General features: G+C 42.2%; 1 protein-coding gene across 1 annotated transcript; it reads right to left on the reverse strand.

Moving 5' to 3' along the window:
- Positions 1–469: 469 nt before the first annotated feature.
- On the reverse strand, positions 470–9,436 carry LOC135259890 (troponin I, fast skeletal muscle-like). Its single transcript, XM_064344807.1, has 8 exons — positions 9,333–9,436; positions 6,526–6,561; positions 5,537–5,578; positions 4,842–4,973; positions 2,940–3,029; positions 2,341–2,514; positions 1,845–1,935; positions 470–1,094 (listed from the first exon to the last, which is right to left on the reverse strand). Exons 4-7 carry the CDS (start codon positions 4,944–4,946, stop codon positions 1,849–1,851), a joined length of 456 nt encoding a protein of 151 aa, XP_064200877.1. The 5' UTR covers positions 4,947–4,973; positions 5,537–5,578; positions 6,526–6,561; positions 9,333–9,436; the 3' UTR covers positions 470–1,094; positions 1,845–1,848.
- Between the last annotated feature and the right edge of the window lie 15,645 nt (positions 9,437–25,081).

The raw sequence follows: 25,081 nt of genomic DNA on the forward strand, positions 1-25,081 counted from the left end.
AGTTCTGACAGTCAAGAACTTTGTCTTATTTTCAGTAACTCATTCTTATCTTTTTTTTTCTTATGCAGTCTTATGAGTTCCGATGTTATTGATAACATTTGGGTGAAAAAATAGTAACAAAGTACATTCGAGATGGCAGAATCCTGCGCAGAAATAATTAAACTACATTTTCCTCAATATTAATAAAAATAGTTTTAAACAAAGATAATATGTGAATGGATGAAGAATTCCATGGTCTAGTACGGATAGACGATTCAATGACAGTCAATAATGAGGCCACGGTATGAGAAGTTAGTTTCATTTCCCACAGATAGATGTGTGTAGTTAAATCACCTTCACCTTCATTCAATGTGACCATTTGGCATTCAGACACGTTCATTTTCACATGGCTGTTCGCACAAGAAGCAGCCAGGAACAGTATTTAGTAGTGGAGTGCCGTACACAATGCATTGCATATTTTATGAATTTATGATCAGAGATATTTATTTGCATGAATGACACCCTTCATACAGAAACACCATTTAACCAAAGGAAACCACAGAGATCATTTCATTTTACATGACTTATTATTTTGAACTTTAAATAAACTGTAGATTGTTGTATGATACAAAGTTGCGCATCATGAATTTACACCTAGAGGAGTTACACAAAAGCTTGTCTTTTGTGATATTTAAAGCATGCTCAGTTCAACACACTTGACCTAAATGTTTAGATATTTCTATACAATAGCAAGAGATACATGATGTTTAACACCAACTAGACTGTTTTCTTACATTTCTTATACAATGTACCTTGGGATTTAACATGTAAAAATTAAGCCCTAAAGAATAAACAAACAAAAAAACATAAACATGTTTATAAAGTGAAGTCACATGACTTCATATAATTCATAAAACTGTTTCTTCTCTGCATAACATTTGCTTCCAGAAGAGCAAAATAAGTTAAATTTTAAAAACAAATGTTTCCGATGCAGTGATGTAATATATTGTCTTTAATTGAACACATCCCCAGAGTTAAAAGTGCCACACTCTTCATTGTGGAGTCTCTTCCAGCAAATGATATTTCTTAGGGCCCCAAGTTCAGATATTAATCATCTAGAACCAGAAAGAGAATAGTTTATTTCTTGTACCGCAAACATGTTCAGTGATAAGGACTATGCACACAACAACTTTAATACTCAGAAGGTGTCCAGGTAAGGAGCAAATAAATCGAAATACAACAGTGTTTCAACAGTGCAGGGTTCCAGGGGTTCTGTAGAGAGGTGGGGCACATTCTCGTGAAACGGCTGGTGGGCTTTCATGCCCTTAAATGTCAAGGTCGCCATTAATTGTTATGTAGTGGAGCCTATTGATCGTGACCCCAACGTCTGTACCACAGAGAAGAATGTCTTTCAAGACGGCTCAACTGCACAGAATAAATAGGCATCAAATGAGATTTGAGAAGCGTGACACTGATATTACTGCCGTCTCAGTAATAAAATCTGAATCCAATTGAGCGCTTAAGAAATATTCTGGAATGACACATGAAATATGATGGACGAGGAAGAGCGGTGTTGTAGCCCTGCCAAATGATTGAAGATTGTAGTTCTACGCTGTACTGCAGAGAAAGGCACGGTCACCCAGAATCCTGTTAAGTGAATTTACACTGGTGTAAAGAGGTCAGGTGACCTGGGCAAAACCTGTCCTGTTTCACATGCTTACTGTGGGTATTGTTTTTAATATGCCCAAGCCTTACTTTCAGGGGAATAGTTTGTAAAGCGCTACTGCTAACGATAAGCCATTAATAACTAAAATCCCTTGTTTCCCACTCTTCATCTTTAGACATAACTGAAGTCTGTTTAGTACCTGTTTACTGTCCGGCGTCAAACAGCTTCTTCCTTCCCTCCATGCCAGACATGGCCTCCACGTTCTTTCGCCAGTCAGTCACCTCCTCCTTCTGTGGGAAGACGAGACATTTATAGGCACATAAAAGCCATTGGGATTCCTTGGCTCAAATTCAATCAACGTTTGTCCTTAAGATTTACTGGTTTAAGATTTACTTTTCACAAATACAATTACTGTAGGTAAATTCAGTAATCAGTCAGATTATCTTCAAACATTGTTTTTGAAGAACCTAAATGAGTCTTGCATTTATTTTTGGACTGCATGTCGAGAACATGCTGCCTAAATCCAGCTTTTTATCACTGATCTGGTGGCGTAGCCTCAGCATAATTAGAACAAAGTGAATTTTTACATTAACAGGGAATGGAGGGGTGTACTAAAGGGGTGTACTATGTCTTTTTCGGTCTCATTACAGTAATCAAGGACTGATGAATAACGCTGGTCTGCAAGCTGAGCTTACCTTCTCCTCTTCCTTCTTGACAGTCTTGAGGTTGGCCTTGAAATCATTGGACTTGGTCGTCATTTTGGAGTCCAGGCTCCCCAGCATAGCATCAGCTGACTTCTTCACCCTCTTCAGATTGGGTCTCTTCATTTTACCCTTCAGCTCAAAGATCTTCTGGCTCAGATGTTGAATCTTAAAACAGCACAAATTACATTTACATCATTGGATTTTAGAATGTGGCCATTGTCCTTAAATAATGAACTCCTCCAAAAAAGATTGGATATAGTTGACAGCTTTGGATTTGAAATATCTTCTTCTTTAAACTGAGAAAAGCTTTAACCTGATTGGATAGTTTGGGTACTTCTTTTAAAGTAGATATATACATGACGGCCCACTTCTGCCAACTTCATTCCAATTATATGTAATATTAGGAATGTGTGCAATCTTATTTTTCACTAGGGGTTACTATGAGATGATTTCAAGATCCAATTGCACAATAGCAGAACTGGATTATGTCTCAGAAATGTTATCATATTATCATACATCTGTAACCAATATAACCAACAAATTACATCTATGATCAATAATGCATAATGTATAAATTAATAAGCAATTACCTCCGTTTCATTTTTGCTCACTTTCACGTCTAGATCATATCGAGCTTCATCCGTGACGTCAATTTTACGGTGCAGGTCTTTGCAAAGTTCCTGTTGAGAGGAAAGATTGGCGATCAGGCTAAGGAAGTGAATACACGATTGAAAAATGCACCTGAGGCCTGTATCCATCAGATCCGCAGCAGTGGAAAATGCAGTACATTTTCATTAATATTAATATTTATATTAATAACAATGAGGCCTGGATTCAATCAACATTTCTCCTCAGTTTTCATCAAAAAAACATAAACGCAACAATGAGTGCTTTCTTTTTTTTTGCAAGCGTAGTTTGGTGTGTCAGTCTTTCTTCCGATCATTGAACTTGCCAAACAGTACTGGCAAAGATTTTAAAAAAACTACAACAGATTTAATTTTTATTTAAAGGTAAAGTGAAAGTTTGATTGTATCCAGGACTGTGTTTTGACTAGTAAAGTAAGTAAAGACCCTCTCCATTCAAAAATGTGTTTTTTTTTTAATGGTTAACTCCTCATGGAAGCATGGATTTCCCTATACAGGTTGTTTTTTGTGCAGAACTTTTCTTTCACCTGAGAACCTTTTTCACATTCTTCCACTGTAAACGGAAAGCTTCTCCGTACTTCCCTGAAATCTGAGTTGGAAACATGCACATACCAGCAAGATTTGTGACATCACAAATACGTTGTACTTATCATGGTCCACTATGCAAAGATATGCAAATTATAGGAGTGTGATGTGGCAAATTGAAACCTTAGCACACAGAAAGCTGACTAGTTAGTGACATTGTGGTGGCAGTCAGTGTGTTGAACATGTCAGACTGCGCAAATTTATGATTCGATCCAAGGTAGGAACTTCGTTCCACTCGTTAGCCCATTCTAAAACAAAAATGTGTGGGATTTGTTTATAAAAATTGTGTGCATTTACCTGACAGCTTAGAGGGAATCTGTGTTTGTAGCGCACATTTCACAGATGGCTACCTCAGGAACCAGAACCTTCCAGAACCTTAATTGATTTTGAATCCGTATGCCATGCTTGCTATATATCCTGAGACCACAGCAGGAAGCATTGCCAAATTGCATATTCATAGATTCTGGCATTCTCAAAGATGGTAAAGTTGTAGAGATGTTACTAAGCAGTTTATTGAGCATTTTTTTGTTGGAAAAACAAATTATTATTCAATATAGAATATTTTTAATGTTTTAAAATACATCTGGACGGGGGACTTTATAGAAGGAAATAGTATAGTCAAGAAGGAGAGGAAAAAGTGATTAAATGGTAAAAATGGGGTGACTTCAATTACCCCTCTGTTCATTTAAAAATGTTCCCAGGACAGCAAGACTCTGAAGATGATTTTTTTGAAGTTGTAAAGGGGCTTAATTTAATTTAAGTCATGTCAATGCACATGTCTTTTTTTGAATTGTGGAATATGTCTTTGATTCAGATGAAGTTTTCTCATGACAAACCAATTACCACACCTGGATGCACATATGTTGAGCTAAAGCGAGCAAAGTTATTTACTCTGAACAAAATTCTGGGTCCTATGGTGTTCTAAAGGTTCGAGCCTTGCTTGTAGCATTAGCCGATCACAACCGAAAGGCTTCCAGTGATCAGTGCTTGCTCTCTCCTGTAGAACTGTGCAGCCTGTCAGACGTAAAATAGTATGGTTTGCAGGAAAGTGTATCTGTCAATAAGTGGCCTTTATTTGCAATGCTCCTGACATGTATTGGTGTGGGCGACGTAATGATAAATCAAGACCCACAGCTGGTGTACCCCAATTTCTAACTATTAGTGGGCAATAAAGTAATACCCCATTACCATATGTAGCTGTTTTAATCAGTACCTGTAGATGGTGTGACTGTGGTACAGCAGGTGTATGACCATGCTACGCACCTGAAGCTCCTGTAGAGAGAGACCTGACAGCTGGAGAGGGGGAACTCTCTCGTTTAGGGTGTTTTCCCTCTCGACCCTCTTCTCCTCCTTCTCGGCCACCAACATGGTCGCTGCCTTCTTTATTAGTTTGGTCTGTCGGGGGTTTACGAGGCAATATAGAATTCAGCATGTAATGTATGTCAACTTAAAAAATGGATGTGTTAAAAACAACGCATTCAATGTCATTTTAACACACCTCTATGTCTAGTTGAGGGCAACACATTTTGTCTTACTTTCAACACAGTCTATGTTAAAAAGTCTCCCTTTGTAACATATAAATTGTATATTTGTTACACAAAAGTAGTAACTTTGAGACAGAATGTGTTGAAAGTAACCCGAAAGTAGTAACACAAAAATTGTGTTGGATATTAACGCCTCCTTTTTGAGAGTGTAGTAATGTGTCACCATGCAATATTCCTGGGAACGCAGAAAAAAAGAGTACTGACAAGTGCAGTAAAGTGCTTGGTGTTATTTATTGCACAACCCCTTTGTAGTGCATTGTAAACAAATTATGACAATCTTAGCTTGAAGTGTGTTGACTCTCAGCCTAGTTCCCGTCAGCGTTTTAGGGCATAAGAGGTGACTGTTACAACAGTAATTTCCATGCATGGTATGTATGAATTATGATGGCAGGGGAAAACAAATGAAAACCTCACCTTTAACAGCAGTCTGCGGGTCGCAGAGTACTTTGTCTTTTTCTGTAAGAGAGCGCAGTGGTTAAAAACACAACAGCAACATGCTGCTTATCTGAGGTCCAGATTAGTGGTTCTCACCCGTCGGACGATTTGGGCTGTATTTCACAAACAGAAGGCATTTGACAAGCCAAAATGCAAAATAAAAAAAAGAAAAAAAAAAGTTTTCTATTGAAGCACCCATAGGGATTAAAAAAAAACAATAATATTGTTTTCATATTTTTACTTAATCTTAATTACTATCTTTGCCTTTATTTTCATTGTCTTTTATATTTACTTCCAAATATGAGCTTTTTATATTACGAAATAAACAAAGGAATAAATATTCCACACAAATTTAGGCAGATTGGTCATCATTCATATTGTGAATACAGGCTGTGAAACACTGGTCTATATATCCCCCTGTTTACATAGTTCCTCTGTCCTCTATTTCTATTATACCGTTCGGTATGCTAGTTTGGGTAATCATTACAGGCTCTGCACTGGTTAATGTGATTATTTTTTTCCACCAAAGGGTAAAGCAGCCAGACCTGTATTCATTCATGACAGGAAGCAGCTGTGATCTTTAGTTGGGGCTCTGGTAGCAAGGGAGCATAATGACCTCATGTTAAGGTGGGGAAAGGTCAGCGGTGATGCATGCAAGCCTTGCGCTCATTACCGATTCATTGAAATGAATAGGTCGACACGTGTGCATTGGTAGGGTGTGCTATGCGAGCACTACTGAGCGCATTCACAATCACAAGCATCTGGTTATATCGCCTCGCGACAAATCAAATTAAATGGACTCACCGGTCTGTTTCGACATCGCGGCGTCGGAAGAGGAAACGCACACCAGACAATACGAAGACAAGACGGGGAGAGCGTCACACGCAGAACGCGATTGGCGCTGGCATTTCTTAAGCGCTTATTTAAAATTTAAAAGCTTGTGATGTAATATATAATAATAATGTCACTTACCCTTCTGACATGACTGCCTCTGTTTCTGTAACCTAAAGGAGAGCCAAAAACATTCATTGTGAGCTTCCATCTCTGTTTTTGTAATGTAATATTATGTTACCCTCAAGTATTTATAATACATATTTAACAAGGCACGCAAATTAGTATTATAATCTGCCCACGCACAATGGCACGTTACAATTGCTTGTTGTCCTGGCTCCAAGAAGTCTGATATCACCGAATACAAGGCTGCCACATGTTTTAGCTCTGAAATATCTCGAGGTCACAGACTGTGGGTGAAGGTGGGAAGTTATAAAAGGCGCTCTCTGGGACATGCCGTACCATACAGTTTGAGGAAAATGGCCATTCTTCCCGCGAATTGCTCTCTCCGGTCTGAACCCGCCGGTGAAGTGTTTGTTATTATTTTTTTTATGCGCCGCGCCATTACTGACGCTCAAAGGAAATGTTCAAAGGATAAGACCCGGGCTCCTGGAAATGGAATTAAAGCGAATGGCCCCGGTTTGCCCATTGTACGGGGAACAGAGGAATCCACAAATGGCTCATCTGTAGTTCAGGGCGGGTGATTGGGTCACTCTTGCAGAAACTGGTGATATGAAATGGAGCTGACCAGGAAAAAAAAAAAAAAAAAAAAAAAAAAACATTTCAGGAGATTAAAGGCCTTTTCCGACTATGCCCATAATCATGTCCTAGATTCAATTTCTTTCTGAACTTACTGTAAAAGTAAAAACAAGTGCTAGCATTTTCCAGCAGAAACACAGCTTGTCAATCGCTGAACTCACCTCAACTAATTTGGTGGCAATAAAAAATGAATGCGTGGATTTATTTGTTAGGCAAAGCAGAACGCAAATGTCGATTCAATCAGGACCTTGGTTTTGCACACTGAGTACGTGATACAGTGCAACCTATCGCCATGCCAAAGTCATTGTGGGTGACCTCCAGTCTGGGCTCCATTGTCTTCCGTGTGGGGCTGGAATGAAGCATGCCCGTTGCTATATTTGAACGTTGTTGCCGCGTGGGTTTCACTTACACCCCCTCACAGTAGCGGTAGCTGTAACCTTGCCACTTCCAGGCAAGCCCTAACTTTTTGGGATGCCTGCATGCCCTAAAAAGTGGCCCCCTGAGAGAAAGGTAAGGGCCTAAAGTCTGTTTTTACCAAGCCAATCTCCTCCCACGTTCCTAAAGACCTGCTGTCACCTCCTTCCCTCCTCCTAGGCCGGCTGGGTCCATTTACAGACATCCAGGAGAAAGAAGCTATTGATTCTTGAGACTTTTAGTCATCTGGGGTGGCACATTTTGGCTCAGGTCTGTGACAGTTTCCAGGCAGCCTCTGGTTTACTTGCAGTGTTTGAGAAACTGTTGGCCGGTAAGCGGTGAAACGCAGCCAAAGGTGGGCGGTCCTGTGCTGGGACTCATCGTGCATTCAGTGGGTGAACAGAAAGCTTCTTGAACTATAATCAGAGGTTATAAAATAGGAACAGCACGTTGGCATCATCACCTTTTCCCCTCAGAAACTACAGAGGAGCTCTCCACCAATTACAGAGTACGTTCGTAACAACAAATTGAACAAGGTCAATAACAATTGGTATAAACCTTCTGACTGCATTCCCTTCAGCAAAAAAAAAAAAACTCCCATAAGTATAACCCAAAGGTATCCACCAATCATCATCAGGGTTGTTCTATTTTGTCCATGTAATGCACTCTGCAATTGGTTGAGCTCCTCTCTGGTTTCTATGTGAAATGTGACAACTCCCTTATTCCTGTAAAATGCATGTTGTTCCTTAGGAAAGTCTATTGATTCCAACTGATGTTCCTCCTTTTCTTCTTCTGCTTCTGCGTGGTGAGTGTTCTGGCAAAACAATGAAGGCTGTGACTCACCCAGGTGTGGGTGTATGCATTAATGGTGGAGCAACTACTGCTTCATTTTAACATTGCTAGGGTTTCCTCAGGTGAGAACGGGCCCTTCAGGATCGAGCTAAAAACAGTCCTGGCCGTCATGCCTTCGAACTCCATGTCACCCCCCCCCCGCAAAAAAAGAGGTCACAATGCCCTCTACCCCACAGAGGGAGTGACCCCCCCTCATGCAAACAGTAAGAGCAGTAAGTGGAGCGGACCTGGGAAGAAATGGCAGGCGCCAAACTCTCCAGCTTAACTCATCCTCCTTTTCCAAATTCTTCCATTCCTCTCCTCTCCTCTCCTCTTCTCTTCACTGGGTCCTTGGCAGGCTCTGACGGGGTCACACCAAGTGTCTGTTCCCTGCCACCAAGCTCGCATTGAAGTCTCTGGTTGCATTGTTTGTAAGAGGGGGGGGGGGGTTAACCAAGGGTTAGCTCTTCAGGGCACCTCACGGCCGTGTGAACCAATAAAAGCTATTTTATTGCAAGAATTCCCGTGCCGCAAATATTAGCGGTTGATGTGATGTGCGACCTTGGCGTCGTGAAATTGACGTGAAATACGATCTTCTTTAACCGCCCCCCCCCCCCCCACAGCAGAAAGAGAGACGTAGAAACGGCTTCCGTGTTCTTCAGGCGTTTCCCCCTTTGAAAGGTGACACTGGAGGTTCGCTTAAATATTTCTTCAGAAGTCGTTCTCAAAAGTCCCTGTCTTAGCCAGGTGGATCATTTGCATTTCGCTCCACATCATCCTAGATTAGAACGATCCCCTAGAACGCACTTAAATAATAAATACATATGACAAACACAAAAGTTTGAATTTGCTACACCTGGTTGACTCGAGCACCGATTGAGAAAACAGAAGAGAGCCTAAAAGAAAGCCAGATTTAGTTTAATAGTTTAATAAAACTTACCTGTAAGGTGAGGACAGTCGGGGAAAATGATCTGTGCTGTGACACTGGAGGGGGAAAATCGTTTTATGATTCTGAATGATGGATTTATGGAGCTGGACCCTCATGTGAATGGCCCACTAAAATAGACCCACTGCAACGCCTCCCGCTCTGGCATGTACCACATAACCTCACCTTTGTGTGCTCTCTCCCCTACAGTGTCCACGTCGGGCATACACGGACACACAGGCACGCACACGTGCGCACACACACACGCACGCACACGTGCGCACGCACACGTGAGCACACTCACACACACATACATGCATAAACACATGCATACACACACACGCACACACATATAAACACATACTGTATATATATAGACACACACACACACACACCTATACACACATTACACACACACACACACACATACACACACCTATACACACATTGCACACACACACACACACACCTATACACACATTACCCACACATACACACGCACACTCAAACTTCTCTGTCAGTAAGGACAGTCTATTTGAGCACCCACATACCATATTGTCACATTCAGCATTTCGCCAAAAAGAAACCCAAAACACAACAGCTTCACCTCCTGTGACAGGTCACTGGGGAGGCTAATTCACCTCTGCGCAGTCCGGTGGAAAAAAAGTTAACGGCGATCAAGGTCAGGGTCACGGTGTTTCTGAACTGACTGTTCGCTGTGGCACGGGCCAAGCTTCACGTGAATAAAATCTCTGTGTCCATGAGGCTTAGGGCCTCGGGGACTGACGTGTGCGGGCAAGTGTTATACATCACGAGGCCCGGGCTGGGCTCGGTCGCGGGACGGAATGAAACGGTTACGATGACAGCGCCTGCATTCCACGTTTCAGCTGTCCCCTCGGCCACATCAAAGAGCCCGGCTGAACGGCTTGTTATACCTTCATTAAACAACGCCGTGGACGTGAAACCTTTGTTAAAACTCCGACAGCACAGTCCAGAGCAGGATATTGTACAGTGAGCAATTACGGTTATTTGGGGCTTCAGATCCCGACATATGACATCCTGCATCATTACCCGGACCTCCCCGTTATTGTACAGAAGTACCCGTTATTTATCTTTAGCGATACTGAAAATACGTCTTGCAAAGTTTTCATAATAACCGAGTGCACAGGCGCACTCGTCCCATCCACACAGTAGAATAGCCGGTGTTATTCTAAGTTTAGCAGAGGGATCAAATGGGCTCTCGGAGTGGATTTGGCACTCAGCGTTTTCCTGTAAGCGCAGGAAAAGATCAGTTCGGACATTTTGTACGGTCCACGGTGAATTTAAACGACGACAGCGGGTCTGAGTGTGTACTGTGAGTGATGTAATCGGATACGCAGAGTACTCTCAGAGCGGTCAGCACACTCTCTTCAGGAACATGCCGACTCCAGTCTGCATTAACTTTCCACTTTTAACACCTATTACTGTTATTTTTAGAGGTTAAGCCTTGCCTGTCAGAGAGCAAATACACACATGATTCGAGACTTGTTGTCATAAATGAGCTATGTGCTGCTTGTTCATTGTAATCCAGAAAGCAAACCAAGGAATTAACATTTATGAACTTTGGCAAAATGTGTCACCTTGTTAGGCTGGTACAATCTGATGCATGCGTATACAATATGACAGCCCAGAAACCACGTCAACACATCCCTCTTTTGCATATTATTATTATCCGCTATAAGATTAGCAGGCACTTTCTGAAGAAGACATCAATGGAACATTTTTGAACTGCCTGCCTCATTTGAATATCAATTAATTGCATTTGTTCCATATTACTTCTCAAAGCAACAAGCTGTATGCTGTGTTAACAATTTCATAATGTGTCAGACACTGAAGTTAGAGGTGAAAAGCACATTCATTCTATTGCTAGTATCCAAGAGAAACTGTGTTTTGTGTGACTGATTATTAATGTGATCGAATACAGTCTTTCTTTGGCTTACTTTTATTTTATGAAAAAGCCTGGTCCTTTATCCACAATATCTAAATTGAGTAAAACTGGGAAAATATGAGCATGCATTTATCCATTCACAGGTATGCCGTCTCGTTAAATGGTCAATAAAATGCAATTTTACCCTGTTCTCCGATGTTCCACCTGTTGGAGTTGTTTTATTATGAATGGACACACTCCATTTCACTTGGAATTCTGTGAGCACAGCTATGATTAGATGGTATCGCGTTGGCTTCAGCTATAATATTCCTGGTACATCTGTCCCATTTTACTGCTTTCGAAGGCCTTGTTTACACTCGTATCCAATACAGCTGACAAATCGGATTTCTGTTAATGTGGCTGTTCGTTCACTCGCAATTTACAGTACGCCACTCCGATCCCCACACGTTTAGAGCCAGACCACCGCTCTCCCTGTTTTCTCACTTTTCGTGTTCTGTCTGACCTGACAACCGGCTTTGCAAAAGTGCATCTCTTGACTCCTGCGAGCCTTATTATGGGATGTCATTTGTCTGTAGAATGTCAGCGCATTCTGGAATGTTTACGTTGATATCCGACACTGGCCAATTCTGACCCAAACGAGCGCCAGAAGTGCGTTCAGAACAGATTTGGGCAAATAAGATTTATATGCGATTTCTTGTTTTCAGACCACAATATTCAAATGTTTATGTTTTTGTTTGGACATTGTAATTATGTTGTTTATGGGTACAAGGAGCCTAGTTACAGTTTTGGTATGGAATCTGGACTGTGCCAATTTGAACCACAAAGCGATGCATAATTGGCTCTAGGTAGGGAGAGATTCGGCCAGCTTGGATGACTGTGACTCATGTTCTGTTTGCTCAAGCATTCCAATCAATGTCAGAGGTTACAGCCTGGCTGCTGAACAAGACCGGACCATTTTAAATTGGGAGAAAAAGGTGGAAAATATTAAAAGATGAATACTTTCAGCCTGGTTCTGTTCTGGTGAGCCCCAGGGTCCGCTACTGTCACCTTGGTTCTGTTCTGGTGAGCTCCAGGTTCTGCTACTGTCACCCGGGGTCTGTCTTGGTGAGCCCCAGGGTCTGCTACTCTCACCCTGGGTCTGTTCTGGTTAGCCCCATGGTCTGCTACTCTCACCCTGGGTCTGTCCTGGTGAGGCCCTGGGTCTGCTGCTGTCACCCCGGTTCTGTTCTGGTGAGCCCCAGGGTCTGCTACTGTCACCCTGGTTCTGTTCTGGTGAGGCCCTGGGCCTGCTACTCTCACCCCTGGTTCTGTTCTGGTGAGCCCCAGGGTCTCTACGTCTGTCTCCTGAGCCCTGGTACTTCACTGGTTCTGGTGAGCCCCAGGGTCTTCTGCTGTCACACAGTGTCTGGCCTGGAGAGCTGCAGAGTCTGCTAATCACACCTCAAACAGAGCCCGCGCGAGCCAAACACCTGAAGCTAAAACTGCCGGCGTATAATCTGACAGGCATCATCTCCCGTTAATGGGCCAATAAAGCTGCAAAGGACAGCTTTGTGTTTCGCACTGTGTTATTTCCCATGACCACCCTGGGTGTCGTTTTATTATCCGCAGGCTGCAGTTTCGGCACCCCGATGACTCATAACCAACGCGGGATGAGCGGCGTGTTGTGTTATAGGATGGTGCTCACTGAGCTACGGCTACCAGGCACGCCGCACATCCTGAACTCTCGAGCGCACGCTTGTTCTCGGAAAAAAAAGAGTCGTGGCAGTCATGATTATTTTAGACTTATTTTTCTTTTCTATTTTTGATGATTTCATTACCTTCTCATTTGCAATTCAGTATCAACAGGCTGGCTTGCCATATTTAATTCATATGTTGTTTTGATATTCGCATTAGCTAGTGCTTGTTTTTTTTGTTGTTACAGCCGCCTAGTTGCCATTTCCACTCTATATTCTCAAAATGCATAATTACTGTGTACATTTTAGCGTGGATCTTTGAAGAGGATGATGACAAATATAATAATAATCTAGGCTTTCAGTTCTGGTGTTTCTGTGAGCCGCTATTTCAGGCTCTATACGGATATTAATATGAGGATATTTCAGTGTCAATGGTTCAGTACAGTGTTGCAGTGAGCTGCTATTTCAGCATCCATGGTGCAGTACTGGTGTTGCTATGAGGATATTTCAGTATCCATGGAGCAGTACAGTTGTTGTCATGAGTCTATTTCATTATCCATTGTCTACTACTGGTGTTGCTATGAGGGCATTTCAGTATCCATGGTGGATATTGCTGCTGCTATTAAAATATTTCAGTATCTATGGAGCAGTACTGGTGTTGCTATGAGGGTATTTCAGTATCCATGGAGCAATACAGATGTTGCTATGCGGATATTTCAGCATCCATGAAGCGGTACAGATGTTGCTATGGGAGTATTTCAGTATCCACGGTGCATATTGCTGTTGCTATGAGAGCATTTCAGTATCCATGGTGCAGTGCTGGCGTTGCTGTGTGCCGTGAGGTCCTGCGTGTTAGGAGAAGCATCAGAAAGTGCAACTGTGAGTCAGCTTTCCCCTCCGTCCCTACTGAGCGTGCTCAGCTTTCTGTCAGCACGGCCTGGCAGGACGTACCCTTCCAATCTCTGAGAAAAGCGTGCTCCTGTAGCTGGAGACCGGGCAGGGCGCTGTGGCGAAAACCTGTCGAAACAGACCCTCCCGCACGCAGCGGGAACGCAATTTGCCAAGGGGGAAATCTGATGGGAAAAAGGCTACATCACACAACATTAGATTTGACCGAACGCAGCCGTTCCGTTGCAAATAAAATAAATTCACCCTTTGTGCAAAAAATAAAAAATAAATAAAAATGCTGAATTTTATTTGTACATCACTGGGCACCCACATATACATTTTTTTAAAAACCAAATAGAAAAAAAAGCAGAAAGCAAACAGCGGGGTTGCTGTACGCGTTATTTCACTTCAATCTGAAACACATCTCTCACCACGAGACAAATTATCCGACATGAATAAAAGCTTGTGTTTGGAAAAAAGAACGTTCCTTTTTTCTCTGAGAAAAAGACAGCGGGGATGTTGTTGTTGTTGTTATGCCATCATTTGACATGCATTGCGGAAGCCCAAGTGTTTTTTTCCGTGATTTTAAGCAAACATGTTGTCTGTCTGTGTTCTGTTATGTGCGGTTTATGTATTTATTTATTTATTTTTCTGCCTCAATCTGTCCTATAAATAAATTCTCTTGAGTTATCTGTGGTAAAAATGCAGGGATGTTCGATGAATTATTGAAACAAAGATGCAGTCGATTGCTATGCAAGGGCATGTTTGGTACAGACCACCCCAATGAGTTCAGAACAAGTAAAAATCAGTAAAAAAGAAAAAGAAATTGAAAAATCAATTCCTATCGTAATGAAACACTGTCTTTTCCTTCAGACATCCATTAATGACGACAATTCACGTTTGTTATGGTTCTCATACCTACTGTACTGATACAGATATTTGAATGAAATGTTTATGTTAATATACATTATATTTATGTTATATCTATTTAATTAGTCTATTGTTTCATTAAAAGGTCTGATGACAAGGAACATGAGTGACCTTGTGATTGTAGTGCCATATGTATGCAGACATTTATTTAATTTTTAATTCTATGCACTTTTTATTTTAATTGCTTTACATTGGCATTGATTTTTTTTCAAAGTTATAGTAAGCAAAAAGTACAATCTTTAATTTCAGGCAGTGACATTTACAGGTACTCTGAATGTTCAGATCTATAGATTCAAAGCCTGCTTAACTTTTTCAAACATAAAAAAAAATCAATACATTTTCTCGGTTTATCAGTTGTTTCATGTTTTTAACAATAGGCCACGTAAGAAACGTTTTTTTTTTTGTTTTGTTTTGGGACATCTCTCAAAATGTGCAACAAAAAACTGAAATGCCGGTAGACATGGCTGTGCCTTTTGATATCTCCCCTCTGAAGGAGGTTTGTGTTTTACTGTGGGCTGCTTGTGGAAAGGGTGCAGTAACATTCGTGGCCACAGTGGGGCACTGTTGCTGAATGAACAAGCAGAGTCGAGCAAAGATAAACATTAGTGTGAAAACCGGGCCTGTTTCTCGCTCATACGCAACCATTTGTAATAAATGTGTACCAAGTGAATTATAAATGTCAAGTGATAAAAGCTGTAAAAATGGACTACCACTATATATTCCTGAGTTACTCTCATAAGCAGTCATAATCCCATTAACTGTGAAAACCATGGCTTTCACCATGAAGATAGAACTGGTTTCAAATGGTGTAATTTTCTACATTACAGATGTCCTCATGCTGATTCCAGATTTTAATTGCACAGGCTTTCCCCCCCTCATTTGGTTCTTCTCCACATAAATTGTAAATTGAAATAAAGGGTATGGTCATGTATTCACAAAGCATCTGAGAACAGTCTTGCTGATCTATGATCAGGTTTTCCCTGCCTCGATCCTAACCTTATCAATTATGACATAGCAAACTACACTGATCCTGGATCAGCACTCCTGTTCTGAGATGTTTTATGTAGACTATGGAGGCTGTGGTGTGAGAAATATTGACACCTGTTTACTGCAGGGTAGAGGTGTCTGAGCTTTGTGGAGGTGACTAGCCCCAGTGCTGACACTAGCTAATCCCTCACACTTGGGATAAAATATGACTGCTGACCTGGACCCTCTTCCCCCAGGCAACAACAGATGAAAATCTGTCTCTGAGCTAACTCTGGAGCAATAAACATGCAATATTTAAACCGCAAGTGCTGGCATCTATGTTGAAAGCAGTCGTGGCAGTGTAGTGTAATGGTTTGGGAACTGGATTTGTAGGTCAGACGTTGCAGGTTTGATTTCTGGGCGGGGCACTGTCATAACAGATGTGAGCATGGTAGTACTGATCCTGAATTGGTTCAGTAAAAATAAACGGATTGTATGTTAAAAGTCAGATGTGTAAACTCCTGTGGTTAGGTCAGGCATTCTGTTCTGCTGGATACCTAAATTTACAACTTGTGATCTGTCAGATAAATTACTACCCTCTGCTGTCACACAGGACGATTTATATATCCATGTTGGTCTTCCCTAGTTTTCTGGCTGTACTTACTGTATTGGTAACTGGTGTAGTTATGCAGCAGGTTTCTTCGCCCTTGCTGGCTGCATTACTCATCAAGAGGCATGATCCACCCACCGAGCTAAAGACCAAGGTCCACACGCCAAGGAAACGAATCGCTCTCATTAAAGCTCCTGGATAAGCTCCACATGGATAAGGGAGCTCCTCTCCTCTGTCATCGTAGACCGCTTTCAGCGGGTGGCCTGCAGGGGGCGCTCTGGTGCGCAGCCAGGGGTTTTACCGCAGGACGCCGCGAGGCCATGGCTTAGCCTCGCGTAAGCGCCTGTGTGTGTAATGCACTCTCCCAGAGAGCGCCTCGCAAGTCTGCTAGAATAAGATAATCTGTCCTGTCACTGCCACTGATGCTGTTTGAGATTCCTGGGCGGCCCGGTTTCATCTCGCCATCTCAAAGCGCTTTTCAGAGCGAATGGGAGGGGCTCGCCTCGAACGCCGCCACCCACAACATGTTTGCACCAGAACGCCCTGTGCACATTAGCCGAGGTCGACAGGGAGAGAGTTGTGGCGCTAATTTAATCAAGGGGACGATTTGCTAGCCATCTTAAAAGGTCGTAATTTTTTGTCGGGACTGTGGGGAATCCACCTTCTCTTTGCAATAAGCTGCGCGGGCTAAGAGGGACCCCGGTGGTAACGTCTCATCCGAAGGAGGGCACCTCTATTGCCACAGTGTTCCCGTGAAATCACTCTCCAGGCTGTTCGCCTGAGAGGCTGAGTTCTGCATTTCTGAATCCATCTTTATTTTTTCCTTCGAGTTAACTGGGAGAACACGCCCCCTCCACCCCCCCCCCCGGCACGCCGTCGGTTCATTGCGACGTTGGCTGTGTGGGAAGCGGATCAGCGCGCCCACGGATCAACTCAACAAACCAAAACACGCTAACGTGCAACCGCCTATTGTTTTCACGTCTGAAGGACGGGGTCCACATATGCTTGGGCACAACAAATGCCTAAGATAATAGATATTTAAACTTTTAAATACGGGGGAGGAAAAACAACACGTGTAGGGTTAATTAGCTCATAAAGCCTTCCAAGATTGTGTCTTTCCGTTTCTCGATAGTGTAGATACAATGGATTCGGCGTAATTAGCGGTGGGAGGGGAGCGCGGCAATGCAGTTTACGCTTACAGCGGCTCTTATCGCGCGGAGGCAGCGCGCGCCTTTTCACTCCGCTGGCCCTCGCTAATTGACTTTTAATTGTTTAAGCTCGGTCCCTGAGCGCCGCGAGACGGCTTTTGTGCACTGTGAGCGGTGTGCGTGACCCCTGACCTCCGCATTGTGAGCCTTTTGGGGGCAGTTATTTATTGTTGGTATACAGCGTCTGGGATAAGTGCTAAATGCCGGTCCCCCGCGAGAGGCGTAATAACCGTGACAACAGTTGGGCTAGCAACACAGCATCCGTACCGCTGTAGCCCAATTACGTCAAACTGCTGAAATTAAGTAGTGTTCAGCTCACTCACAGACCTCCTGTGAAAGCCAATTTGTTGCTGGAACAGGTCATGGCAGGCCAGTAGGGGCCGCTCTTGCTTCTGGACCAAATTCCCAGAAACCCCAATGCCCCAGTGATGGGGGGCACTGTCCTGTAGGAGGTGCCGCCCTCCAGATGAGAGGTTCGACCGAGGTCCTGAGTCTCTGTGGTCATTTAGAGATCCCGTGGCACCGCCCAAGCCGGGGGTGTTCACACCCCCCCCCCTACCCCCCCAGCCTCTGCTTCGCAGTTGGTATTTTGACTACCAGCTTTAATCTGGCGCCTTTATTGGTCCTGACCTAAGCTGAGCGGCTTCAATACGGACTGCCATTTCGAAATCGAGCGTTGACCATGTTTTAACCCTTTAAGATGCGCGTTCAGAAATATCCGGCTAGAATGTTTTTAACTAACGCTGATGTCACAATCACTGCTGGTAATTCAAAGCAACGGAGTTCTATAACACTGACTTAGAATTTTGAACAAACATTACAAAAAACAACTTGCTCTTCAATGGGTTAAGCAAAAAGGCCAAATATGAATGTCACCTGGTGAAAGAGAAACATAAGAGGAAACGGAGTCTCTCTCATAGAAGGCAGTTTGGTGACTGCTGGAAAGCACAACGTGATTCGATGCCATCCGATGGGTTATCCATAGATCTTAATGGAGTGTGAATCATATGCTGCCAACACGCTATATGAGTTTTGATATGAGGATATATTACCCATGCTGGGTCCAGCAAGACAGCTGACACAATAAAGCAGACTGTGACACATCTCATCAACTGACATATCGATATAGCATGAAATATGCTCTCACAAGAGCATCCCATAAGACTGACATAAACCCCATAACCCCACACTCTCTTCAAATATAATTTATGCTATTTAGAAATATAAAATAATTTAATGCTATGGAAAACTGCCATACACGTACGGTATTTTTGTGTGAGAGGTGTTTGGTGAGCACTGTTTTGCTTATCCAATTTTGTAAATGAGCAGGAGTATAAATCTGTCTCAGCCAAACCTCCACTCCACCCTGTCTCCACAGCATGACACTCACCTGGTTAGCTATTGGGTTCAGTTTACAAGCGCATCCTGGGGTTAAGCAGTGCTAAATGCTAAATAACAAACATGGTAGGTAGTAATGCCATGGAATGATTCATGTAGAAATATATATGTGTGTGTGTGTGTGTCTGCATGTGTGTGTGTATGCGTTTGACTGAGGGCCAGTTTATAATCCCTCTCTGCTTCTCCCTTCTCTTTGTTCAATGAAAAAGCGAATTTTGTTATGAAATTTGTTTGTGACAGTGTGTTTCATAGGCGTCTGCCCTGACTGGTATGAAATTGCTCAAAAGAATAATCAAACAAGCTCTCAGACGAACAGTTCAACAAAAGAAACACTGTAAGCTGAAACAGCATTCACGCTTGTAATGACATCTCCAGATACCGCACTAGCCGTTGCAGGTCGACCTCATCTCAATCTCAAGCTATTCCGCTAGATTTCAGTAGTTCAAAGTGGTCTGAGTCCTTGTGCTCTGCTTGTGTTTGTCTGTTGAGCAGGAGGACAGCTTGTAGCAGGAAGCCTGACTGATTTCTGTGGAGCTCACAGCTCTGCGTGAGTCACGCGTTGAATCAGGGGGGAGTCGATGCATTGCTGCTCGGGTGATACCTTTGGGTGAAGATGACCAGCTGCATGACTCAATTTGCAGCAATGCGCCCATCCTCTAACAACAATTATTATATCCTTTCAAGGACATGGCCAACCTCTTAATTTAACAGTGTTTTAGCCCTGATTTCATTTTAAGCATTTAGCAGTGGCATTTATACAGGCCGACTGACACAGTTCACATGCTTTCTCGTACAATCTGTTTGTCTTCTTTGTTTCTTATTTTCCAATTTTTCCAGTTTCCAGTTTGGAATACCCAGCTTTACACCTCAATATTAAAATTTCCTCTGTCACTTTGGGAAAGGGTACATATGCACTTTTCACTTCACTCAAAGTTATGTTCGTCTTCTGAGCTTCACAGGCATTGAAAAAAATGCTTCATATTCAGTTTGCGCATGCAGCCTGCAGGTGTCCAGCTGACCAGAGGGGGCGCTGTTTCACAGTGAGAGAAACCTTTTGACTTGAATCCTCCCTCTCTGTGTGGTGCTATGGTGACTTAAGCTCCTTCCTGTAGTTCAAGTGTTTTTTTTTGTATAATCCTTTTTACTGAGACTCTGTCACAAAGATGCTTTACAGAGTAAACAGAAAACGGAAAACTGGTCAAACTTGTGGCCTGAACCCCAAAAAACAAGTGATTGCAGTAAATAAACTCCCCATTGGGAAAAAATTCTCAGGTGGAACTGGGCTATAGAGGGGGGTGCCCTTCCTCCGCTAGAAACGTCACCAGAAGATATATTTTCTACCTCGATTTGAGAGATCTGGCCCTTTGGATTAACGCTGTATTTAGGCTTGTTGGAAATTTCATAATAGCCAAGGCCCTGAACTGTGGCAGTCTGTCAAGGATAATGACTGCTTTACCATAATTTATAAGGATTTGATGTCCATTGAATTGTGTTTCAGAAGTCTATTGTCTTTACTTTTTAATGTCTTTTCTCTGTATCTGTATCAGACATACTTTATTTTCCCCTCTCCCGTTATAGCTGTAAAATTTTTTATTGTAATATTGAATGATTGATAAAAGGAAATTCTCAATGCGTTTGAGCTGAACACCACCTCGTAAGAAATTGTCTATAATTTTTATGCTGCACATGGGTGTACTTGATAAGAATATGTACTCGATAAGAGTTACTGGCATTGGATTTCAGAACCATGGATAGCTGTGGCCAAAATTTTTTAACATTCACAACGTTTCTCTCAGAGGTCAAAATGGATGACTTCTCAAGCAGTCAATTCAGGAGAAATTAAGAATGTAATAACATTATCCCTTTCAAAGGGACATGCTTTTTATCTTTTCACATATTTCTGTGGAAGGTCAACGCTTTTAGATATTATTACACTCCCTTGGATGTGGCATCACATTAACTTTGCTTCACAGTCCACAATCAAGGTTAGTTTAGCTACATATTCATTAACACAGATTCTGGGGACATTTGAATGTTGATTCCAAATTCGTATGTCATGGAATCTAGAATGGAGTATGTTAAAATAAAACTTAGTTAAATGTATAAAGAAAAAAGGACAACCTTACCATTTTTACAAAATCTAACAGTCTGTATCTATGCAAAAAAAGTGGTGTAAATTGAAAGAATCCAAATGAAAACAGCAACACTTAGCACAAAACCTACTGAACAGCTTGAATCATTATTATGGCTAATTTTCAATCATGACTGCAACACGCTAGGCTTGCTCAAATCACCTGGTAGCAATTTTAAGGTATTGGAAGCACTCTTCTTCATAGAAATGTCTTCAGCACCTCAAGGTAAATACAACATTCTAATGGAACCATAAGGTTGCTGTGAATTATAGGCAGAATTCCATCTGCCAAAGACATGTGTTAGGCTTTGTGAGCTTTAATTAAACCTACATACAGTGAGCTCCATAATGTTTGGGACGAAGACATATTTATTCTTGACAATTGCTATTGGCAGACTAGCTAACGTACCGGTAAATCGGAAATGTGCTTGGCTTGACGCTTCAAGGAACCAAACCATATTAACTAGCCTGTCAATAGAACAGGAGTGATTGATGTGAGATGCAATGTGTATGTCTCCCATGTATCTAGATTCCGCTCCACTGCTGATGTTTTTCATCCTAACATTACACATTAGTATCAAATTGAAAGTACACTTGTAACCAAGCCAGAGATCTTTGAAATATTATATACCTTGGAAGGATTTTCTATTGGATGGGATTGTGATCATTTATACTGTAATGTGGCCCTCTAGTCAAACCGATTGACCCTACTCTGACCCCACTCACACTGCAGGGGATGACCCTTAACTGAAAATCATTACAGGTTTCATTTGTGTCCATTGTCCTTTCAATGACAAGCCCTGTGCTTTCAGCTGAAGCGTCATAAAGAGTGAAACAGCTGTATTTCTTCTCTTTGTATGGGTGGAGATGTGTGGTAATGGTAAGGGAACTGGGCGTGTAACTCAAAGCTTGTGAGTGTCATTCCTACATCAGTTACTACTGTTGTAGGACTACCCTTGTGTAATGACTGTTCTTATCTCGAATGGCTTCAGTAAAACATATGGTGCGTATATATATAGCTGTAAAAATAGATCATAAGGAAAAACATGTTCATTTCTGTACATAAAAGCATTGGCTGAAAAGTAATGTGTGCTTTTGTTGTTGGCTTTTTTTTTTGTACACGTGCCCGCTGTGTGTAGATTTTGGAGTTCTGTGGTTAGGGCTGTGATGTTAGTAAATGTGAAGCCACTGCAATTTGTGAAACAAGCAAAGCATATCATTCAAATTCATTACAAAAAAAAGTCCTCATTACAGTTAGACTGCAGTCTTTGATATATCCGATTGAAATACAAGACACACAACGCTTGCTATTCACAAACGCTCCATTATTTTCCACATATTTATTTGTTTGTTTCACTGACGATAGATCAGAAAGGAACTGGGTGATCTTGTGCGGATTCCCGAACAGATGAATAGTTTTACAGAAAAGCGGCGGTGTGCATTCTCTCCCTGGCGGCTGCTCTGAAATCAGGGCCTTCTGCGTGCCGCGGCGACGCTGGCAGCGTTGGCGTGTGCGAGCCTGGCTCTGATAAACGACACTGCACGCCAGGAGTGGAGGACGCTGATAAAAATGTCATAAATAACTCGCCTTCTTACAGCTGTCGAGGGCCGAGATCTGATCCCATTTGTTAGATAGAAAAACGCACGTGAGCTGTTAAATATGTCAGAATAATAAAAATAACGAAAAGAAATAAACAAAAAAGAAAATGAACAGAGGTTGAATGTCTGTATTTCACATTAAGATATGTACAACCGTACATTTTCCACCTTTAAGACAGGTTACTATTGTCTGTTTGACGTATACAAATTTGCACTTTGTCAGATGCACTTTTTCTTTATTCTGATTTGTTACATGATGCTGTCCATCACACCGTCTCTGCCAACAGCACTTAATCCCTCCCACAGGACCCGTAAAAACCAATCGTCTTTGCAGAGGTAATTGGTGAGCAGGATGTCACTTAAGGGTTACTAATGGGATAGGATGGAATCTATGGCCTTCAGAGGCCCCATGCTGTGATGTCATAATTCACAAAAATCTGTTACCCCTGTCAACAGGCTCATGTTAACTAATTTTGTGAAGGGAACAGGAAATCACACTTGTATTTATTTGTATGTCAACGTTAGGTACAAATGTTGATTAAATCCAGGAAGCGGGTTCAAGAGGTCGGTGAATGTGATTGGTAATATGATGAAGGAGTCAGTGGGTGTACAGGTCCCTAAGCGGTTTCAGTGGTTGAGATATTTAAGCCTGCAAGGCAGTTTTGAGGAAAAACAAACCAAATATTTGATTCATATCTTCGGTTGTTCAGCCTACATTAAGAATTATGAGAGCACAATTGATGTATTTATTAATGTATACAATTAATGTGGTTCTGTTGAACTATATCCTGCTATAGATCATAGGCATATCTGTGTTCCCTTGCTTGTGAAAAGCTGATATATTAGGCAGAACTTCGATGGCAGCTTGAGCTATTGAGAATTGTTTTGTTGGTTTAATCGGTTGAAGTGGATATTAATTTATTTACTTCCAACACACTGAACTGAGTCAGAAGTAGCTGCTGCTCTAACATTGCTAGGTTTTTTTTTTTTTTTTGGGTTTGTTTAACGAAACCCAATGGGGTCTGTGTAACTGCCCCAGCTAATGCCCCTGTAATTTCCCCTCTAACTGCTTCTGCCCCTTTTACTAACCCTCTGACTGCCCTCTGTCTGTAAATACTCTGCCAACTGCCGCAGTAACTACCTCTCAACTGCCCCTGTAAACACCCATCCAACCAACCACCCCTTTAACTGCCCCCGTAAGTGAGCCTATAACCGCTGTTTATTTGAAACACGGGTGATTGCATCTGCAGCCCGGCCGCGATGGAGCTTGAACTTTGTGAACCCGCAAACGAGTCGCGGAGGCTAATGAAAGCCCCCCCCCACCCCCCCACGCCGCCACTTCGGGAACCGGGGGGAGAACGGCCAGTCCCACCTTAATAACGGCATCGCGGTCTAACATGATGAATACGCGTCTCTCTTTCGCAATCACCCGCCTGTTGGAATTGGGCCCGGGGTATTGCAGCGGTAGGTCTTGAGAGAACAGATCTACGGGCTTCCTCTCGTGCACCGTTGTGAACCTTTCCGTTTGGTGTTTCTGTGTACAGCTGTTAGACACTGAATGGGATATTACTCTATAAATTATGTAAAACGCATCCAGCATTAAATTAAGGTTGATGCATACAGTGAGCTCGATAATTTTTGGGACAAAGACAGATTTGCTTTCTTGATTTGGCTCTGCTTTCCACAATTTTTGGTTTCTAATCAAACAATTCACATATGGTGTACATAGAGATTCCCAGCCTTTGTTAAGATGTATTTTTATGCATTTTGCATGCATTAATTGCAGCTCTTTTAATACATAGTCTCCACTATTTCTGGGCACCATAATGTTTGGGACATATTGATGTTGTGTTAATGACAGTAGTCACGTTTCGGCCATATCTTGGCCTCCACTCTTGCCATCTCTCTGATACAAGTGAATCTTAGTCTCATCTGTCCACACAAACTTTTTCCAGAGCTCCGCAGGCTCTTTCAGGTCCTTCTTAGCAAACTGTAACCTGGCCATCCTGTTTTTGCAGCTAACTAGTGGTTTGCATCTTGCAGCATAGCCTCTGTAGTTCTGTTTGTGAAGTCTTCTCTGTACAGTACTGTGTACAGTCACTGACACAGCCACACCTGCCTCCTGAAGAGTGTTTCTGATCTATCGGACAGGTGTTTGGGGGTTTATCTTCATTATAATGAGAATTCTGTGGTCATCAAATGTAGAGGCCTACCAGACTCTTTGCGATTAATGAGCTTACCGGTTCTCTCTTTCTTAATGATGTTCCAGACAGTTGATTTTAGTAAGCCGAAGGTTTGGTCTGTGTCTCTGGCTGTTTTTCTTTTTCTTATATCTCAGGCTCATGATTGTTTCCTTGCCTTTCATTGGCACAACTCTTGTCCTTGTGTTGATAAATGCCAATAACAGACTCCAAAGGCAATCAAAAGCCTAGAG

This window comes from Anguilla rostrata, chromosome 7 (assembly GCF_018555375.3).
Source record: "Anguilla rostrata isolate EN2019 chromosome 7, ASM1855537v3, whole genome shotgun sequence".
NCBI classification, from domain to species: Eukaryota; Metazoa; Chordata; class Actinopteri; order Anguilliformes; family Anguillidae; genus Anguilla; species Anguilla rostrata.

Excerpts from the sequence above, each read along its gene's own strand:
- LOC135259890 (XM_064344807.1), bottom strand. The coding sequence starts at position 4,946 with ATGTTGGTGGCCGAGAAGGAGGAGAAGAGGGTCGAGAGGGAAAACACC. Across the intron at positions 3,030-4,841 it reads TCTCTCTACAGGAGCTTCAG|GAACTTTGCAAAGACCTGCA; the intron begins GTGCGTAGCATG and ends TCCTCTCAACAG. Across the intron at positions 1,936-2,340 it reads TCAAGAAGGAAGAGGAGAAG|AAGGAGGAGGTGACTGACTG; the intron begins GTAAGCTCAGCT and ends GTCTTCCCACAG.